The sequence below is a fragment of the Pagrus major genome, chromosome 17, assembly GCF_040436345.1.
Source record: "Pagrus major chromosome 17, Pma_NU_1.0".
In the NCBI taxonomy this organism is placed as follows: domain Eukaryota; kingdom Metazoa; phylum Chordata; class Actinopteri; order Spariformes; family Sparidae; genus Pagrus; species Pagrus major.
This window is the reverse complement of record NC_133231.1, coordinates 14,403,032-14,419,354: the sequence shown is the minus strand read 5'-3', so window position 1 is coordinate 14,419,354 and position 16,323 is coordinate 14,403,032. Positions and strand designations below refer to the sequence as shown.

Sequence of the window (16,323 nt, the reverse complement as noted above, 5' to 3'; positions counted from 1 at the left end):
ATTCAGATACGCCAGACTCCTCCATCATTGATTAAAAGATCCTGCCAAATAATGCAATCATATTGCCCCACTTTCATTTCTATTTGGGCTGCGGGTTCTAAAGCACCCAAAAAGTGCCCACGGCTGCAGAGAGTTGGGCTCAAACATGGCTCTGTTTTCATTTTCCCTGCCCCAGATCTGATTCTTCCCCAGCAGGCTGCAAGATAGAGCTCTATCCCCGGGCCTGCTCTGACTTTCTGCCGCTCTCCAGATAGGTTGCGCCATTCCAATAGGCTCAGAAGGGCTAGTTTCAGGACTGTCAGGGCCTGGAGGACACGCTGACACACACGAGAAAAACTAGATCAGTGGGCCCCCAGAACAAGACAAAGGAAGGCCCGCTGCTCAGCTCCATTTACATAAGTATGAAGCTTTATGCCAGAGAAATGAATAACCTGCTATTATGATAACGACCTTTCCAGTAGCTCACAGACACCAGGGCACCTTGAGATTATACTGTGGGGCTGTGTGTATGACTTGTGACTGGGAAGAAATATTTAATTCAGCGTTGAATAGAAATGCACCTCAAAGGTTTAGCGCATGTACTGGAGCATACAAATGTGCAACTGCGATGTCACGAGGTGTCAGTTTATTGTTGCAATGATTAACAATGTATTGAAGAACTTTGTGGTGTGAGCCTTTCTTGTGCATGACTAAAGGCTCTTAGACAGTGAGTGTCCTGTCTTTCACTGGCATATCTACAACACTTATATATATACAAATATTATTTTTTTTCCATAACTGGATAAACAAGCTGTTTTCAGAGCAGATTCAGTTTATTCGGTCACGAAAACGAGGAGAGTTTGTTTAGGGAAAAAAAATCGGTCATTGAAGATCTTTTTCTTCTGATTAAAATTTCTTTCACCTTTAATTTAACGAGGTAAAAGCCTCATTGAGATTAAGATCTCCTCATCAAGTGTGACCTCGCCAAGAGGGCAGCATAAACATTGTTACAACAGTAAACAGTATACAGACGTACACATTCAACTGCTGCACACTACAAATCAGTGAAACACAATATTCAGCAATATAAGATCAAGTAAAATGCATAAAACCTGAAAGAATTAAAGAAGAAAGAATTAAGAATTAAAAATAAACGATCAATAATACTATTCGCATGATCTTTTAAAATTGACCTAAATTATTCCATTGTAACTCAACTCAACAATTTTGGGTCATTTTGTAGATCATTCTACAAAATGATCGATCAGAATTTTAGTTTAAAACATTAAAAAAATTACTAAAATTATCAACAGAATATGAAGAAATAACATTTTTGATGTTGTGTCAAAGATGTTTATGTATCCTATTGCAGAGATATCTACTGAAGTGCTAACCAGCTAGCCCTGGGCCTGGAAACCTCTTTCTCCCTTTGTTAGCAGTGTAAACACCAACTCTACGGCTAACTGAGCTAACAAGCTAACAGTAGCTACGGTCATAAACAGAATACAGTTAGCAGCAGCTAGCTACTGTGGAGATATGCTGAGCTTTAGTTCTACAGGTGGCCAATTCTTACATATTGCACTTTGAGGTTTCAGCTTGGGAACAAGGTTTTAAATGTGTGAATGGAAGGTAAAGTTCAGATCAATAATAATACCCAAACTCCTTCCAGTAAAGAATATGCTTTTTTACACACAATTTTCCCATCTTCAGTCCTCTTCTGTGAACATAAGTATAAATCTTTACCAGCCGAAACATCTGGTTGAAAATCTGTGTGACAGCTGAACTTTAATTATGTTTGCTTGTCACAGCACAAGTTGTCATTATGTGTCTCTGAGGACTGCAGATTTGTTGGGTTAGATAACATGAACAATGGCTGCTAGCCCTGCTGAGGGCATCGCTTCTCTATTCGCGTGTCTCTTTTCATTTCTGCCAGCTATTTAAAACAACCTCTTAAAAGATACTAGTTATTGAAATGTAGCCTTGGCATTGAGAAGACCGTTGTGATTCAGTGGATCTCCTCGGAGTTTTCAGAATAAGGAACGTGGACGCCTGTATTGTCATGTGAGGACAGAAGTTTTGTGTGCATGAATGAGTTCTTCAAAGCTGCAGATTTTCAATTTATATTCCATTTTCCACACTCTTTGCCTCACACTTTCTTGTGAATCATTGACACTTTTCAACCTCATTCCTTTATGTTCCCTGTTTGCATTGTGCCTGTTCAATGTTGCCTCTGTCTTTCTTGCTTCTAGCGGCCTGCAAAGATCACCGCAAGGCTCTGGAGGTGTCCCAGCACTCGGAGGAGATGGGTCTGATCCTCGGGGTGTGTGCCGGAGGCCTGGTGGTCCTTATCCTTCTGCTGGGCGCCGTCATCATCATCATCAAGAAAGGGTAAACGTCTGCTGATAAGCGTTGAGCACCAAACATGCCTTATAATGCACAATCGCACCACATCTCTCGCATTGTTTTTCCCTTTATTTTTTGTTTTGGAACAGTTCAGTAATCAGTTTTTTATACTTGCTGAACTTTCATGAAAGGTCATGCTTGTTTGGGGAAGACGCCGGACCAACAGCCAGAGCTGCATTGTTTTCATTCTGTCATGGTGCACCAGAGGAACCAAACAACTCTCATCTGCAGAGCTTATCTGAGTGTGAAGTATTTAATTAGAGGCGGATGCAATTCAATTAGCCACTTAATTACGCACCCCCAAGCAGAGGCCTGACCCTTAAATGAAATGGTAATTGGGAGGGAAAAGGTGTGCTTTTAGAGATTATTAGCCAATGATCCCACAGGTCTACAGTACAGCATCCACACCTCTTTTCCTGCATTTATTTAGCAGCAGCTGTAGTTCAAGTCTCAAATAAGGCTTAACCTGCCTTACTTAAATAAGATTTATTGAAATCTAAAGAGCCTGCTATGCCAAATGGGAAGTTACTCACTGCTCCGGCAATCATTATTAAATGGCTGACACAGCGTCCAGCCTAATATTGAATAATGTTGATTTTGAAAGTCACCACTTCTCTGCACATTAGCCTGGGTTCCTCTGCTAAGCCACCGTGAAGTTTGCTTTTAGAGAATTGATCGCCAAATTTGCTGTGACAGGAAACCTTGTGGTCTGGTCCTTGAAGTGTAACACTGAGACATATTCGATAGGAGGAAACGTGTGTTTTTCTGCCTCGCTTTGGTTTGGTCTGTCAGCACCTGCTCGGTGCGTTCGCATGTGTCATATGGCCACCTGCACCGCCAAGCTCATGAGAGGACGGTTCTCATTTTCACTGTAATCAATGCATTCTGCCCTCAGCTGACATTGCTTTCATCTTACATCTCTTCTTTCTCTTGATTTTTTTTTCCTCCTCCTCCTGCACTCTTGCCAGAAGGGACTACTACTCTTACTATCCGTAAGTGACTCCACCTCTTTGCTTTTCCATCCTTTTGTGATCCATCATATACATGCTTGTGCTCTGGCTGTCAGTCATAAGTTGTTGAGGGAAAACAATAAGGCAGTTGGTGCGTGTATACACCTCTTTTCTCACTGTTTTATTTTTTTATTTCTCCATATTATTCCATACTAAACGACATTTTATTTGTCTCCCTCTCTCTGTCTCTGTCTCTCTCTATCTCAATCTCTCCTGTATTGCAATCCCCCTCTTTATCCATGAATAGGAAACCAGTGAACATGAATAAGACGCCCATTACCTACCGACAGGAGAAGAGCCATATGGGCTCCATGGAGCGCAGTTTCACAGACCAGAGCACCCTACAGGAGGATGAAAGAATGGCCCTTTCCTTCATGGATGCACACACCTGCGGCACACGCAGTAAGACAAGCGCACAAAGACTCAACATAGTGTACACAGACCTCGCAGCTTACCACCACTACACAATGCAATTTCAAACTTCACTCGCATCGTTCCTCACTTTGTAATCTTGTTGACCGTCGCTCATTCCCTCCATAAATGTCTCAACCATTCTGAAAGAAAGATGTCATCCTGTGTGAAAAATACTCTTTGGTACCCTCAGCGATTTACTGCCTGCGGTTTGTACACAAAGAATCTCACAAACCCGCAAGAAAAAAGGGGAGAAGTGCAGTGGAGTCACATATTTGAATGAAATGTGATTTGAATGATTTGTGATTCTTTTCAGGACATTTCATCTTGATCTTCTTTCCGATATTGTCAGTCTCACAGAGAGGGAAAGACAAATGTGTTGACTCTTGTATAGATCTTTGTCTGCTTCACAAGTCACCCGAGACAAACCCGCTGTCACATCTACATAAGATCTATTATGAAGATAGACAAATCTTATCAGAGTGGCACCCCTGTAAGATACACTTTACTGTATGTGCAGTACACGCAAATGTTATAAAACTTGTCTTGCGCGTGAATTTTTCAGCTGGACTCACACTGAAATATGTTTCTGGCGCAGGCGACGCTCGTAGCTCAGTGAACGAGGCCAGCAGCCTGCTGGGAGGCTCCCCGAGGCACCAGTGTGGACGCAAAGGCTCCCCCTACCACACAGGGCAGCTCCACCCTGCCGTCCGTGTGGCTGACCTTCTCCAGCACATCAACCAAATGAAAACTGCCGAGGGCTACGGCTTTAAACAGGAATATGAGGTGAGAGGGCTCTATTACACTCCTCTCTTACACTCTGACAATGTAAGACAACATGGACAGCTATTACTCTTTCACTCTGACAAAATAAAGTGAACATCAACAAAGTATTACTGCTGGAGCACGAGTGTCAAGTGGTGGGGTTATAAAAGAGGGATTGCAGAGCTGCTTTATTCTAAAGAACACTGTGTAAAATGTCTGTATTTTCGCTGTGATTTGATTCTTAAATGACCAACCTTCACTGTGAATTGAACAGCATGATTATGATTGGTCCATTCATTTCTAATCACAACATCAGGCAGTAAGAGAACTAAAGGCAAGAATACTCAAACTGCAGTGATGTACATAACCCAGTGTCACAGTCGGAGGCTTTTCCCCTTTACTTTCATTGTCATGCTGCCATCAGAAAGTGGTCTAGTTACCGTCATGTTTATGTATCTTATTGGGAGTTTTGTTTATTTCCCTACCAAGGTTGTCAGTGATGTTATGGCAACTCAGTTCCCACGAGAGGAGAATTGTTTCCTGCATGTATTCCACTTCCTGTGAAGAGTGCTGTGTATAGTGTGCTGTGTAGTATCTGTGGGAAAACAAGTGTCATGCAGAAACCAGTGTAGCAGGGAAGTAGAACACCTAAGAAGTGTCATTGAGATATAGTGAGAGGTATTTAAACGTAAAGCAGCCCTGCCTGTTTTTCCTCAATATGCACAAGGTCACTGTCTTCATTTAAAACTGCTGGCTATGTTTTTTCAAATAACAGGGACTTCATTGTTACTTACACAGAGGCTAACTTGTTAAATCATTAAATCAATAATTAAACCAAAAGCCTGCAGTACGTCCATCTATCCATCCATCCATCCATCCATCCATCCATCCATCCATCCATCCATCCATCCATCCATCCATCCATCCATCCATCCCCCTGCCTAACCCTAACTGTTTTGGAGCATAGTATCAGCCTATGTTGAAATTACAGCCATTAAATAGAGCTGATAATATTAATCCAAATTGACGACGGCAGCGATGAAGAAAAAATCATCTGTCTTTGCTCACTACATCTAAGCCTTTCTTACCCTCAAGTTTGCATGAATAACAGGTTATGAACTACAGAAATGTGACATTATCCCATCAGTATCAGCCAAGAGAAGCAGCCATTGGTGTTGTCTGGAAAAAAATCCATATCTTTCATCCATGAAGGTCACAGCAGAAAGTTTCTTCGTCTTGTAGGTGCTGGAGGCATCTGGAAGGTATCACCCCTCGAACATGTCCCAGCTCTATCCTGAGGTCTCCTCTCAATCCACTTTTCCAGTATACCTGTAAAGCTTTGACCTTGGGGCTTCTTTACCAGTTGCCAAGAGCTTTACTCTTTGTGAAGAAGTGGAGCACACCAAGTTCCCCCAAATGTGTTGAGCTCTTTGCCCAACTGAGGCCAACTACTATGTGGAAAAGAGAGCTTATTTTCTTCTCCTCTTGTATCCATGATCTCATTCTTTCATTTTCAGCTCCGAGCATGTTGCCATAGGGGAGGTTGTAGAAAAGATAAAAGACAAAGCAGTGCTTTGTGGGTTAGCTCCCTCTTCACCGTACAGTGCAGTACAATGGCTACACTGATGTGCTTCCATGCCTGGTTAACCTTGGCACTCCAAAAACAGTGGAGGAAACTGGCAAGTTAAAAAGGCTGCTGGTGTAGCACTTAAAAAAGTAAAGGCATTGTTCCTGATGAAGCAACAGCACTTGGTGCTCCAGGGAGGAGGGCAGGTCAGCGGCAGGCTTTCCTCAGCAGTAGTGGTTGACCTTTATCGTTCGGAGGCAGAAGGACTAGTTTGAGGAACTCCTTAACCTTAAAGTCAAACCTTCTGTGCTGCAGGAAGTGTTTGACTGGAAGGAAGGTCTCGTATGGCCACATCTTTCTCCGCAGTGCTGTTTTAGCGCTGGAGAAGAACTGGCTGCACCAATTCTCATTCTGGTAGGGGAAATAAACACTCTGGCGCATTTGCATTTCTCTGAACCAACCACAGTCTCCTGGGCGGTGCACAGCCGTGGGTGCAGCAACGTTGCCCGTTCAAAATAGTGTCAAGGGGAACTGTTTTACATGCATAAACAAGGCTAAGTCCCTGTAAAAGAAAATGTAACTGCTGCTAGCCTGTTTAAGCTTGTAATGTTTGTATTATAATAATTTATATAATTTATAGGTTAGTGTTATGGTAATTTGGCATTCTCAGTGTGTTGGTTGCTAGCTCTGATGTTGTGTGTTTCTTGTAGAGACAAAGATTTTGAAACAGAAGCACCCAGATAGCGGGGGGCATACCAATATAGTTAGCTCATGGCAGGCTTTATAGAAACAGTCTACATCTGGTGAGTCAGACTAGAGGACTGTACACTAGTTAGAGGTGCCCGTGGTGGAAGAAACTGATGTCAAGCCTCGCAAGAGATTTTCTGGTCGTCCTGACTACAGAGAAGTGGATCACCTTTAAACCTGAAATAGAAAGCTGACATGTCACTGAAAATTGCTAAAGCTCTTGGTGGATTTTGAAAAGACAACCTCCAGAATATGTCATGGGAACTGCTGAGTGAGTGATCAAGCTTATTTTCCCCAAAGAAAACGGATTTGCAGTCTAGGCACAAAATAGGGATGTACAGGAAAGGAACATATAAGAACAAGTCACAGACATAGTCCAGACATCCAGTGCTGGTGACAGCCCACTGAGTGAGTGTGGAGTGCTGCAAAGCCTATACACTCAAAGTCATAGCTGTGAGTTGAGCATCTACATTGCAGGCATTGGATTTTTTCTCTCACCAGTTGGCAAAACAAGACACAACCAAGGGTTTGGTGTTAGCGAGGTGACTGTGACTGAGATTGTGATGAAGTGCCTAAAAAGTATGTAGCTCGAGTATCTTTATTGGCCGTTGGTATCGAGAAGGATCATGTGTAATTAGTACATGTTGTGGATAACTGCTACTTTAGAGAGGCCACGTTAGTTAGAACGGGTCTTGGGAGAGTGTGGGAGGCCATCAATCCTCTTCTGACATCATCCATGCGCCCTCCGCACAACCCACTGAAATTAATTAGCAGGGTTAAAAAGGCATCTGGATCACACTGTTGCTGTGCCTATGAATAAATCATCCTCATTTGGGCCCAAAGAAGACCTCTGTCATGACGGCAGGCCTGATGAGGTTAAACGTCTCTGGAGGTGCTCTAGCTCGTGAGTCCCCTGCCCACTGCTAACAGATTGTAGGGTAGCAAAGAGAGGAAGGAGGAGTCTTGAAGGGTTGAGTGGGAAGGGAGGAAAGATGAAAGGGTAGAGAGGGAGAAATGTGAGAAAAGAGAGCTCTTGGCTCCTCTGCCCTGTAACCTCCAAATAACCTCCTCTCAGTAACAATGTTAGTGTTTAGCTCCCAGTGCAATATATGGTGCAACATAAATGCTCTATAATTCATGAAGGTAACCATCAGACAGTAAAGCATAGGGTTCTCTTAACCTTGGAGACCACTAGGTGCTGTTTGGGCGATATCTCAGATGTTCTTAGGAGTTGGGATCCTCTGATGATGCTCCATCATGATCCTGCTCGTCCTCTGATCTGGAATCAAATTAGAGTCCCTGCAGTCTAGCAGTCAATAAGTCTTAGTGCCTCTGTATTCCTACAAAAGGGAATTACCACTAATTCAGAGCACTGATACACTTCATTTTACAGTTCTGCAGATGTCATGGTAGGTAGCTGTTAAGTAACAAGTCACGTATTTGAAATTTCTAACCACCCATAGTACCACAGTAATTACCTCAAAATGGATTAAAATTGACCCCAACACAATTTAATATTCTGTTACTTTCCAGAAATTAAGCTGTAACAACTCACTTCAGTTTAGTGGCCTGCTGAGGGGAAGTTAAACAGAAACTAGTTTGACGTTAAAATGGCATGATCAGCAGAAGTTAAGCAGAATCCAGTTGGAAGTTTCCTGGAAATATATTTAAGAAATTAGCAGCTTTTTATTCACTGCGTATTTGATAATAGCACGATATTATTATCGAATAATATTGGGGTAGTTTTCAATACATTTTGAGTTAATTATTGTTATAATTTGGGGGTAATTAAAAGAAAATGTCAAGCACATTGCTTGGTACCTTTCACCTACTTACCACAACATTTTTGTAAAATAAAATTGTACCACATTGACTGTATAAAATATGGATGGAGCTTTGCGCCCTGAGGCCAATGTGGAAGTGCCTTAAACTTGCACTCTTTCTAATAGCCAAGAGTGGGTGACTCCACTGGTTTCAAAAAGGAGTCAGATTTTATGTAAGCTTATGAGTAAATGACCTTAGTAAACTGTTTGCTATTGAGTTTTGCTTTAGGGCGTGGCTACCTTCTGATTGACGGGTCATTGCCACAGCATGTTCTCGGGTTTGCAGTCAGGTCCAATCAGTATCAGTATCCTTTCCAAGCCTTAAGAGTTAGGGTTAAGTTTTAGGGTTAGGACTAATTATATGGTCACTTCTGCTCATAAAACCAAGATGGCGATGGCCAAAATGACAAGCTTGAGGCTTCAAAAAACAGTTATCTCCAAATAATGGGTGATGTCACGGTGGGTTTACACTAAACTCTAAAAACTATGATTAGTATCTGCCTGCGCCACCACTGTTGTTTGTGGTTGCTTGTGTAGTTTACTTGGAAAATAACTGCTTAACTTTTAGTTTGTTTTGGCACCATTGCACCACAGGATTTTAGTCCTGAATTGAACTTTATGGACAAACATGTTTGTTTTCCAGAACATTGCATCTCCCTCTCTCGTTGTTGCAGTGGCTGGTATCCTGCTTGTAGGTTTCAGGGTACATAATGAAAGGCCCAGATCTCTGAATACCTCTCCCTAGTGGAATGATTGTGGCTGAGAGTTGAGATCACACCCTGGGGAGAGGTCCATTCCGGTCATCCTCAGCCTTTGGCATTCATGAAAAAGAGAAAACATCTTTTTGTCTCTGGTTCACGGTTCCCCCTTCTGGAACTCTGCTTGTAGACTCATTAAACTGTCCCTCACGGGCAAAACACACTCCACTCAAAAAATCAATACACGCCTCTTTGTTATATTTTTCTCACTGTGCTAGAGTATGTGTTTTGATGGAGTGTCTCTCTCCATTATGAAGGAAAATGATGAGGAGTATCATATTACACTCCCCTGGCAGGTATAGGTTTTTATTTCCCCGAAGAATACCCGTGTTCTGTAAAAACACTGATCAAGAATTTACAGGGAGTTGTAAAGGGGCTTGTATGTGTGGCAGCTGCTGTCACTACAGTCATATTCCCACTGCAGAAACTTACGAGTAAACAACAGCAGAGCTTTACTGGAGACCTCCAAACTTTCATTGTACCACTTTGTACCTTGAGGCTGAGGTTAGCAAGGATGATGGATTCAAAGTTTGGTTGCAGCGGTGGCTACTGAGTTACCTCACTTACTTTAAAAAAAACAACAGTTGCCTCATGATACCTTTTTGGTTACATGAATTGGGCTTCCTGTTTATTCATTTTTTGACCAGAATATCCGACTAAATTCTCACTAAATTTATGTTTATCTCTGACATCTCTGATTGGATTTTGACTGAATGTGGTGGGATTATGAATCTCATCACTGTTTTCGGCATTTTAGAGATTATTAGGGAGGGAGCAGGTCAAAGCGAGGTGGCGTCACAGTTATTGAGTGATCCTGAAAGGGAAATTGCAGAGTGCCGTGTGATCACCGTTGCCTCGTTATTGATGGGAAACAAACAATGCACATAATGAAATCTAGTGTGTTTTAGTGTCTAGTGTGATAGCGTCAATGCTTCAAGACTGTACCTGACTGTCATCATTTCCTTCATCTCATTTGACTCATTTTGATGTGATCCTCTTAACCAAGCCACCCCTATGACCCCTGCCAATGAAGCTTTCTAATCAATCTTCCCATGGGTCTGTGTTGTTCTCTTACCTCCACTTCAGTACTCTGCCAGTTCCTCTCCCTGCTTACAGAGGGCTGGTGTGTGCAGAGAGACAAAGAGAGCTCAGAGGTCTAGTGTCAAAAATATAAACGATGGAGGAAGAACAGGAATCAAGAGGTGGACAGGGAGAGAAGTGATAAAGACAGGTGGAAGGAGATGAAGAGAACAAGCGATTCAGAGAGAGTCAGACCTTGAGAGAGAGCACATGGAAAGATGAGGAAAAATTGCGAAGGAGGGTGTAATCCCCGCCAGGATTTGGCTGGTTCTTGGCTCTCTGTGGGGGGAACTGCGTTGTAATCCCCTGCTCAGCATGCAGACTTGGGCAGAGTTTCACCAAATTCCCCCAGTGGCTGAAAACCACAGGGGGCAGACTGGTATGGATGTGTGCGTCATGGATCTGAAGGGGCTGTTTGCAGACTTAATTTGGCCCTGCAGTGGACGATCAAAAGTGGCTTATAACGACGTGTGAGAGTAAGCACTCTCCAGTGCATCCATGCAGACAGGTGGATCATGGGGAATGAGGAGATGTGTGGATGAGTATGATGCGTTGTAATACGGCTGAGCAGCCATCCACTGAGCAGGTGGTAGACAGCTTCTGCCTTCACGCTAATTGAGAGGCATCTCATCATACCGTGGTTAGTGTACTGTAATATAGTATATAATGACAACATTATTTCCTCTCATTCATCTCAGATCATACCTAACACAAGAGCATTGCAATTTTTTGTATTGTTTTTCTTACACAGCACAATTTACAATGATAACAGGACAGTTTGACTACTGGAGTTTCATACATTTTTTATGATACGTCTATATGATAGACAATACGACTGTCATTGGTGAATTTGATATTTTCTACATTATTTTTTTATTCTGTTTTTGATTGCGGAGTCCTGAGGATGACTTGAGGTTCTGACAGCCTGAGGAAAGAAGCTGCTCTGTAGTCTGGTGGTACAGTACGGCACTAAAACAAAGTTTATTTTGTTTTACCCTATTACATTATAATCTTTCATAGCCACACATAGATATATTACCCCATTGCCATGCATCTTGCAAACAGTTGTGTTTGAAATAGAAGAAAGTTTTAAAAATGAGTTACATCTCTCTTAAACGCACTTCCAAAACAAGGATCAAGATCTTTATAGCTGGAGGCAGTGGTGCTTGTCCCGCTTTTGTCCTTTAGACAGCCCTTTTTTCCTCCAGCTCCGGGAGTTGGTTGAAAACGGAGTCTCAGGCTAACTTTTTAATGTTTCCAACAGAAACTCCATTTAAAAGAAAAACAAATCTTTAATATCCTGATGGCTACATTGTGCTAAAAGACTGAGGCTAGAGCTGCATATCCCAGGCAAAGAGTCTAGTATCCTGACTAGTTGAAGATTCTTGTGATCTTGCGGAGTAAAGCTAGGTAGTACGAGTATTGTAAGAACAATAAGATAAAAATGTAAGATCACACTGTTTTAAACAGTGATTTCACTTCAAACAGAGAAATGGCTTTAAAGATGACGAATGACAAATGCTGAGGGTGCTGGAGTGTGAACTGTTGACTGGGACAGAGCTGCTACTGTAGCCTGGACTCTGATTACATCCACAACCAGCGTCCACAACTGTACCCAGCAGTCATCACACTGTTTAATGCACTCACAACATTTTTGCTCTCTCTGCATTTGTTTAGGATAAAAAAGACACCTCACTTCTATTAATTTGAACAATGAGTATTGCTCTGACTACAGGACCACGTACAACACCTTGTACACAGTTTGACAGATCTGCCGTACCTGGTTATGGTTGCTAAGCTATTATTGGATAATAGCTGTTTGTTCAATGGTCAATGTGATGTAACACCAATTGAGTCTCTGCTGTGATCACATTTAATTCACCGATTATCTTGATGCATTTATGTTATCACTTTGTGCTCTCATTGAGGGTGTACACTGAATTTTAACCTAGTAGAAATTTAGCCACAGGGTTCTGACTGTACGGCACAGAGGGTTTTAGAAGAATTATCTGAAACTGGCGGTCCATGACTCACGAGTGCTCCGGGGTCAGACAAACAGCATATGATAGTCATGGTGCTGTTTTGTTTAATAACATAGGAGCATAAAACACCAAACCTTTCTGTGGTGCACAATAGCTCTTAATTTCCTTGGCTGTGCTTGAGAGATGTGATCATGTGAACCGTGAAACACAATTGTCCTCATCACACATAAAACAAAAGCTTTGTTGAAGCTTTGATTTGTGTTTATCTGGGGTATTTGAATGGTCCCTGTTTCTGAAATCTGCAACAATTGTCTCTTGATCTCTGCAGAGTTTCTTCGACGGCTGGGACTGCACAAAGAAGAAGGACAAGACCAAAGGCAGGCACGACACCTTGCTGGGATGTAAGTCGTCACAACTCATTTCATCCTGTTTGAAAAAACAACAGGAAATATTGTGGAAAATGGCACGTTTTCAACATGCTTTTGCTCTTTTATTCCGCTCCGTCTCAGACGACCGCCACAGAGTCAAGCTCCACCCTCTCCTGGGAGACCCCAACTCAGACTACATTAACGCTAACTACATTGATGTAAGTCTAATCCTGTTTTTCTGCCTCTGTTCGACATGGGATACAGATAGTGACTCACACCCTGCAAAGCCACAGTCCATCTCTCTCATTCCTGTAAGCTCACCAGTCTGCTGGCCCACTTTCACCTGGAGGCTTTCATCCAATCAAACACTCTTCCTATTGGTGTATTGCCAGATGCCATGGTTGTCAGTTGCTGCACTGAATCCCTGACCCAGACTTAGTCTGCTATCACTTTTATTAAAACAGAGTGGAATGAATGCATTTAATGCCTTGCAGGGGAGACGAACCTTTCTGTAAGATGCCACAAATCCCCCTAAATTAAATAGACATGATTGATGTTATCCAATCTCCGGATGGGCTGGGGGGAGATGATCCTTTCCACTGTTCACCCACAAACTGTCTGCCACACATGCAGCGTCACAGTAACATTCTCACTGATCATACAAAATACATGTATATGTTGCTAATGTGTCTCACACGGTCTCATTCATACGTGTTCCCATTCATTAAAACTACGGGAGGCTGTGCACGTTTAGCTGGCAGCAGTGGGGTTATTAGCGAAAAGAAATCAAACCCGATTCTGAAAGAAAAATACAGTTTTACTACCAGATACGCTGTCGATAGAAGCTTGTATTTTGGCTCCCCTGTGAATTTGCTGTCTCAGTCCTCAGTTGTTGCTATTCATTTGAGTTACGTCAAGGGAAGTCTGGCAATCTGATATGATTTCTTTATCTCACAAGATTTATTTTGTACGTCTCTCTACTGTAAAGTAAATACGGCACTCTGCGAGAAGTTGAGGCAAGCTGATACTCCCAGTCCTACTTGAGGCTGATAAGAGGTCGAAAGATCCTGCGTCTGTCTTAATCTTCATAAAGAATATGTTTAAAATATACTTAATACTAAATAGAGATACTATTTTTCAGTGAGAGAGAATTACTAGGAGCTTAAGTTGGCTTGCGTTTAGGCAGTTTTCTCCTTTACGCCCAATTGTCTCATCAAAAAAACACTGGACACTGCAGGTCTTTTTTTCCGCTCTTTTATTTCTCTGTAGAGAACGGGCAGTGGTGAGATGCTTTTAGAGAGTTCATTACAACAAGAGGGCATTAAAAACCTGGCCTGCTGTTAGGACTGTAGTTATTGTGAGGGTCTCCATTAGCGTTTAGGGCACAGAGGTGCAGGCATTAGAGGGAAAACACCACTCAGCAGCCACTACAGTGTCAGAGTCAGTGATGTTAGTCCCTGACAAGGCCGACCCAGTGAGGTGAATAGTAACTATTTAGCAACAGCAAAGCATATTTTGGACAGCCTGTGATTATTTCACCCGAGGTTAAATGGAAAAGTTTTTCCTCCCTCTGAAACATTTCTCACTTTCAAAACAGAGGTGTGAAACGGCGATCTCTCCGCTTCGTCTTTCTCTGTCGCTTGATGCCTGAGTGTGTGATGATGCTTGAAGAGGTGCAGACCTTTGCATACGTCTGACAACTTCCTGCTCCTGTTGCAAATCAGTCCATGGCTGTTGCCAATTTACATCTTCGTCTGCTTCTACTGACAGGTGTAGAATGGCCACTCAATCAAAAAACACACACACAGACAATCAGAGACAGTAGACGAGGAGTGAGGGTGGACACCATCCAAATGCACACAGACGAGAGACGGCACAGGAGACCACAGTCAGAGAAAGTCGACAGCGAAAAAAACAGCTTTTTATCAACAATGGACTCTTGTGTGTGTATTCTTCCCACCAGAGGGTCTAAAACCATATGTCACATACCTGAGACTGTGGGGAATTTTTAAAGCAGCAAGGTGAAGTGCCACTGCTACACAGCACAGAGCATGTTTCAGCAAAAATACCCACTTATATTGAATGTTAGAAATGATGATGTTCTTGACCTTTGGTTGTGGCATATTTCTCTAAATGGACTTCTTTGTGTCGCTGTTCTGTCAGTTTCGTCACACACACACACGCACACACACACAAACACACACATACACACACAAAGACACACTGTCATACTGGTAATTAGTTTGTCTCAATGTGCCTAATGTAAAAATAAAAGTAGCACTTCACTTTGTTTCTTAATTTAAAGGTCCTGAAAACTCTTCTCAATCAACTTCTTACCTTATATCGGTGCACACATGATGATACACAGTTTTCTGGTATAGTTAGAACGTATTTGAAGGCACCAGTCAGACTTTTGCTCTTTTAAATTTGAATCCATATATCTATATGAATAAATGACACATTTACCTTACATTTGGACTTTTGCTCAGTAAGTCGTGAATATTTAGTAGCTAGATGCTATTTGTATCCAGGTTTATGAAGCCAGCATTGCTATTTGCACCGAGTGTGGACTAGCCAATGTGAATATTTACACCTGTGTGAAGGTAACCTGAGTAATTTTGTCGACTGAACCAAACCAAACTGTGACTGAAAACTGGAAAAAGTTCCTGTGTTTAACCTTAGTCCCACAAACACAGCTTAGTCCCTAAGATACTCCCGACTGTCGATACCTAGAGACTCACTCTCATAGCACAGTTGGCTGTACTCATGCTCAGTGCTAGCATTCACTCACAAGGACATGTTGAAGCAACTAGTACTCGCCAATCCCAGCACAGTACGATGGGCAATTAGACATTCCACATTTAATATTACTGAGACAAAGAGAAACCGCTGATTTTACACATCAAAGTCTGTTTTCAAGTTTTGAGCAGTACACTTGCCACGTGTGAAAAAGTATAAAGCCTTTTATGGAACCAGAGGGAGCTGTGTGAAGTCTAATGACGTCACTTGAGGCAGCATTGGTTGGGGCTGAAGACTACAAGTTTGAAGATCAAAAAATCTAGTGTTGTGGATGTTCGACAGAAATGAGTTTACCAGACCTCTGAATCCCACTCCTCATTTAAGTTTCGTGGGGCTCCTGCTACATTGGCCGCTACGAGCACAACACACCTGAAGCATCAACCACACAGTCAAGTTGCATGGTGGGTGATGTACGCGGCAGGTTTTTGTGGAGGAAGAAGGAAGAAGAATGCATGCAATAAAAAAGATTTAGATCTTTTTTTTTTTATCTGTCCATCATAAGACATCGCGCTAACAACAGGCTTCACTTCTGGGTAGATAACTGCCGTTTGATACATCCCTGATACAACTGCCGGCCAACCCTCTGCCCCCTCGTGAGTTACATATGCATGATATGCTTCTATATAATATT

The 16,323-nt window shown here is 42.3% G+C and overlaps 1 protein-coding gene across 1 annotated transcript in view; it reads left to right on the top strand.

The window, feature by feature from the left end:
• Window positions 1-16,323, top strand: part of ptprub (protein tyrosine phosphatase receptor type Ub) — a 174,350-nt gene that overhangs the window by 135,099 nt on the left and 22,928 nt on the right. The window contains exons 14-18 of the mRNA XM_073486118.1: window positions 2,229-2,367; window positions 3,640-3,794; window positions 4,402-4,589; window positions 12,854-12,926; window positions 13,035-13,111. Coding sequence (XP_073342219.1) covers window positions 2,229-2,367; window positions 3,640-3,794; window positions 4,402-4,589; window positions 12,854-12,926; window positions 13,035-13,111 — 632 coding nt within the window. The remainder of the gene's footprint in view (window positions 1-2,228; window positions 2,368-3,639; window positions 3,795-4,401; window positions 4,590-12,853; window positions 12,927-13,034; window positions 13,112-16,323) is intronic.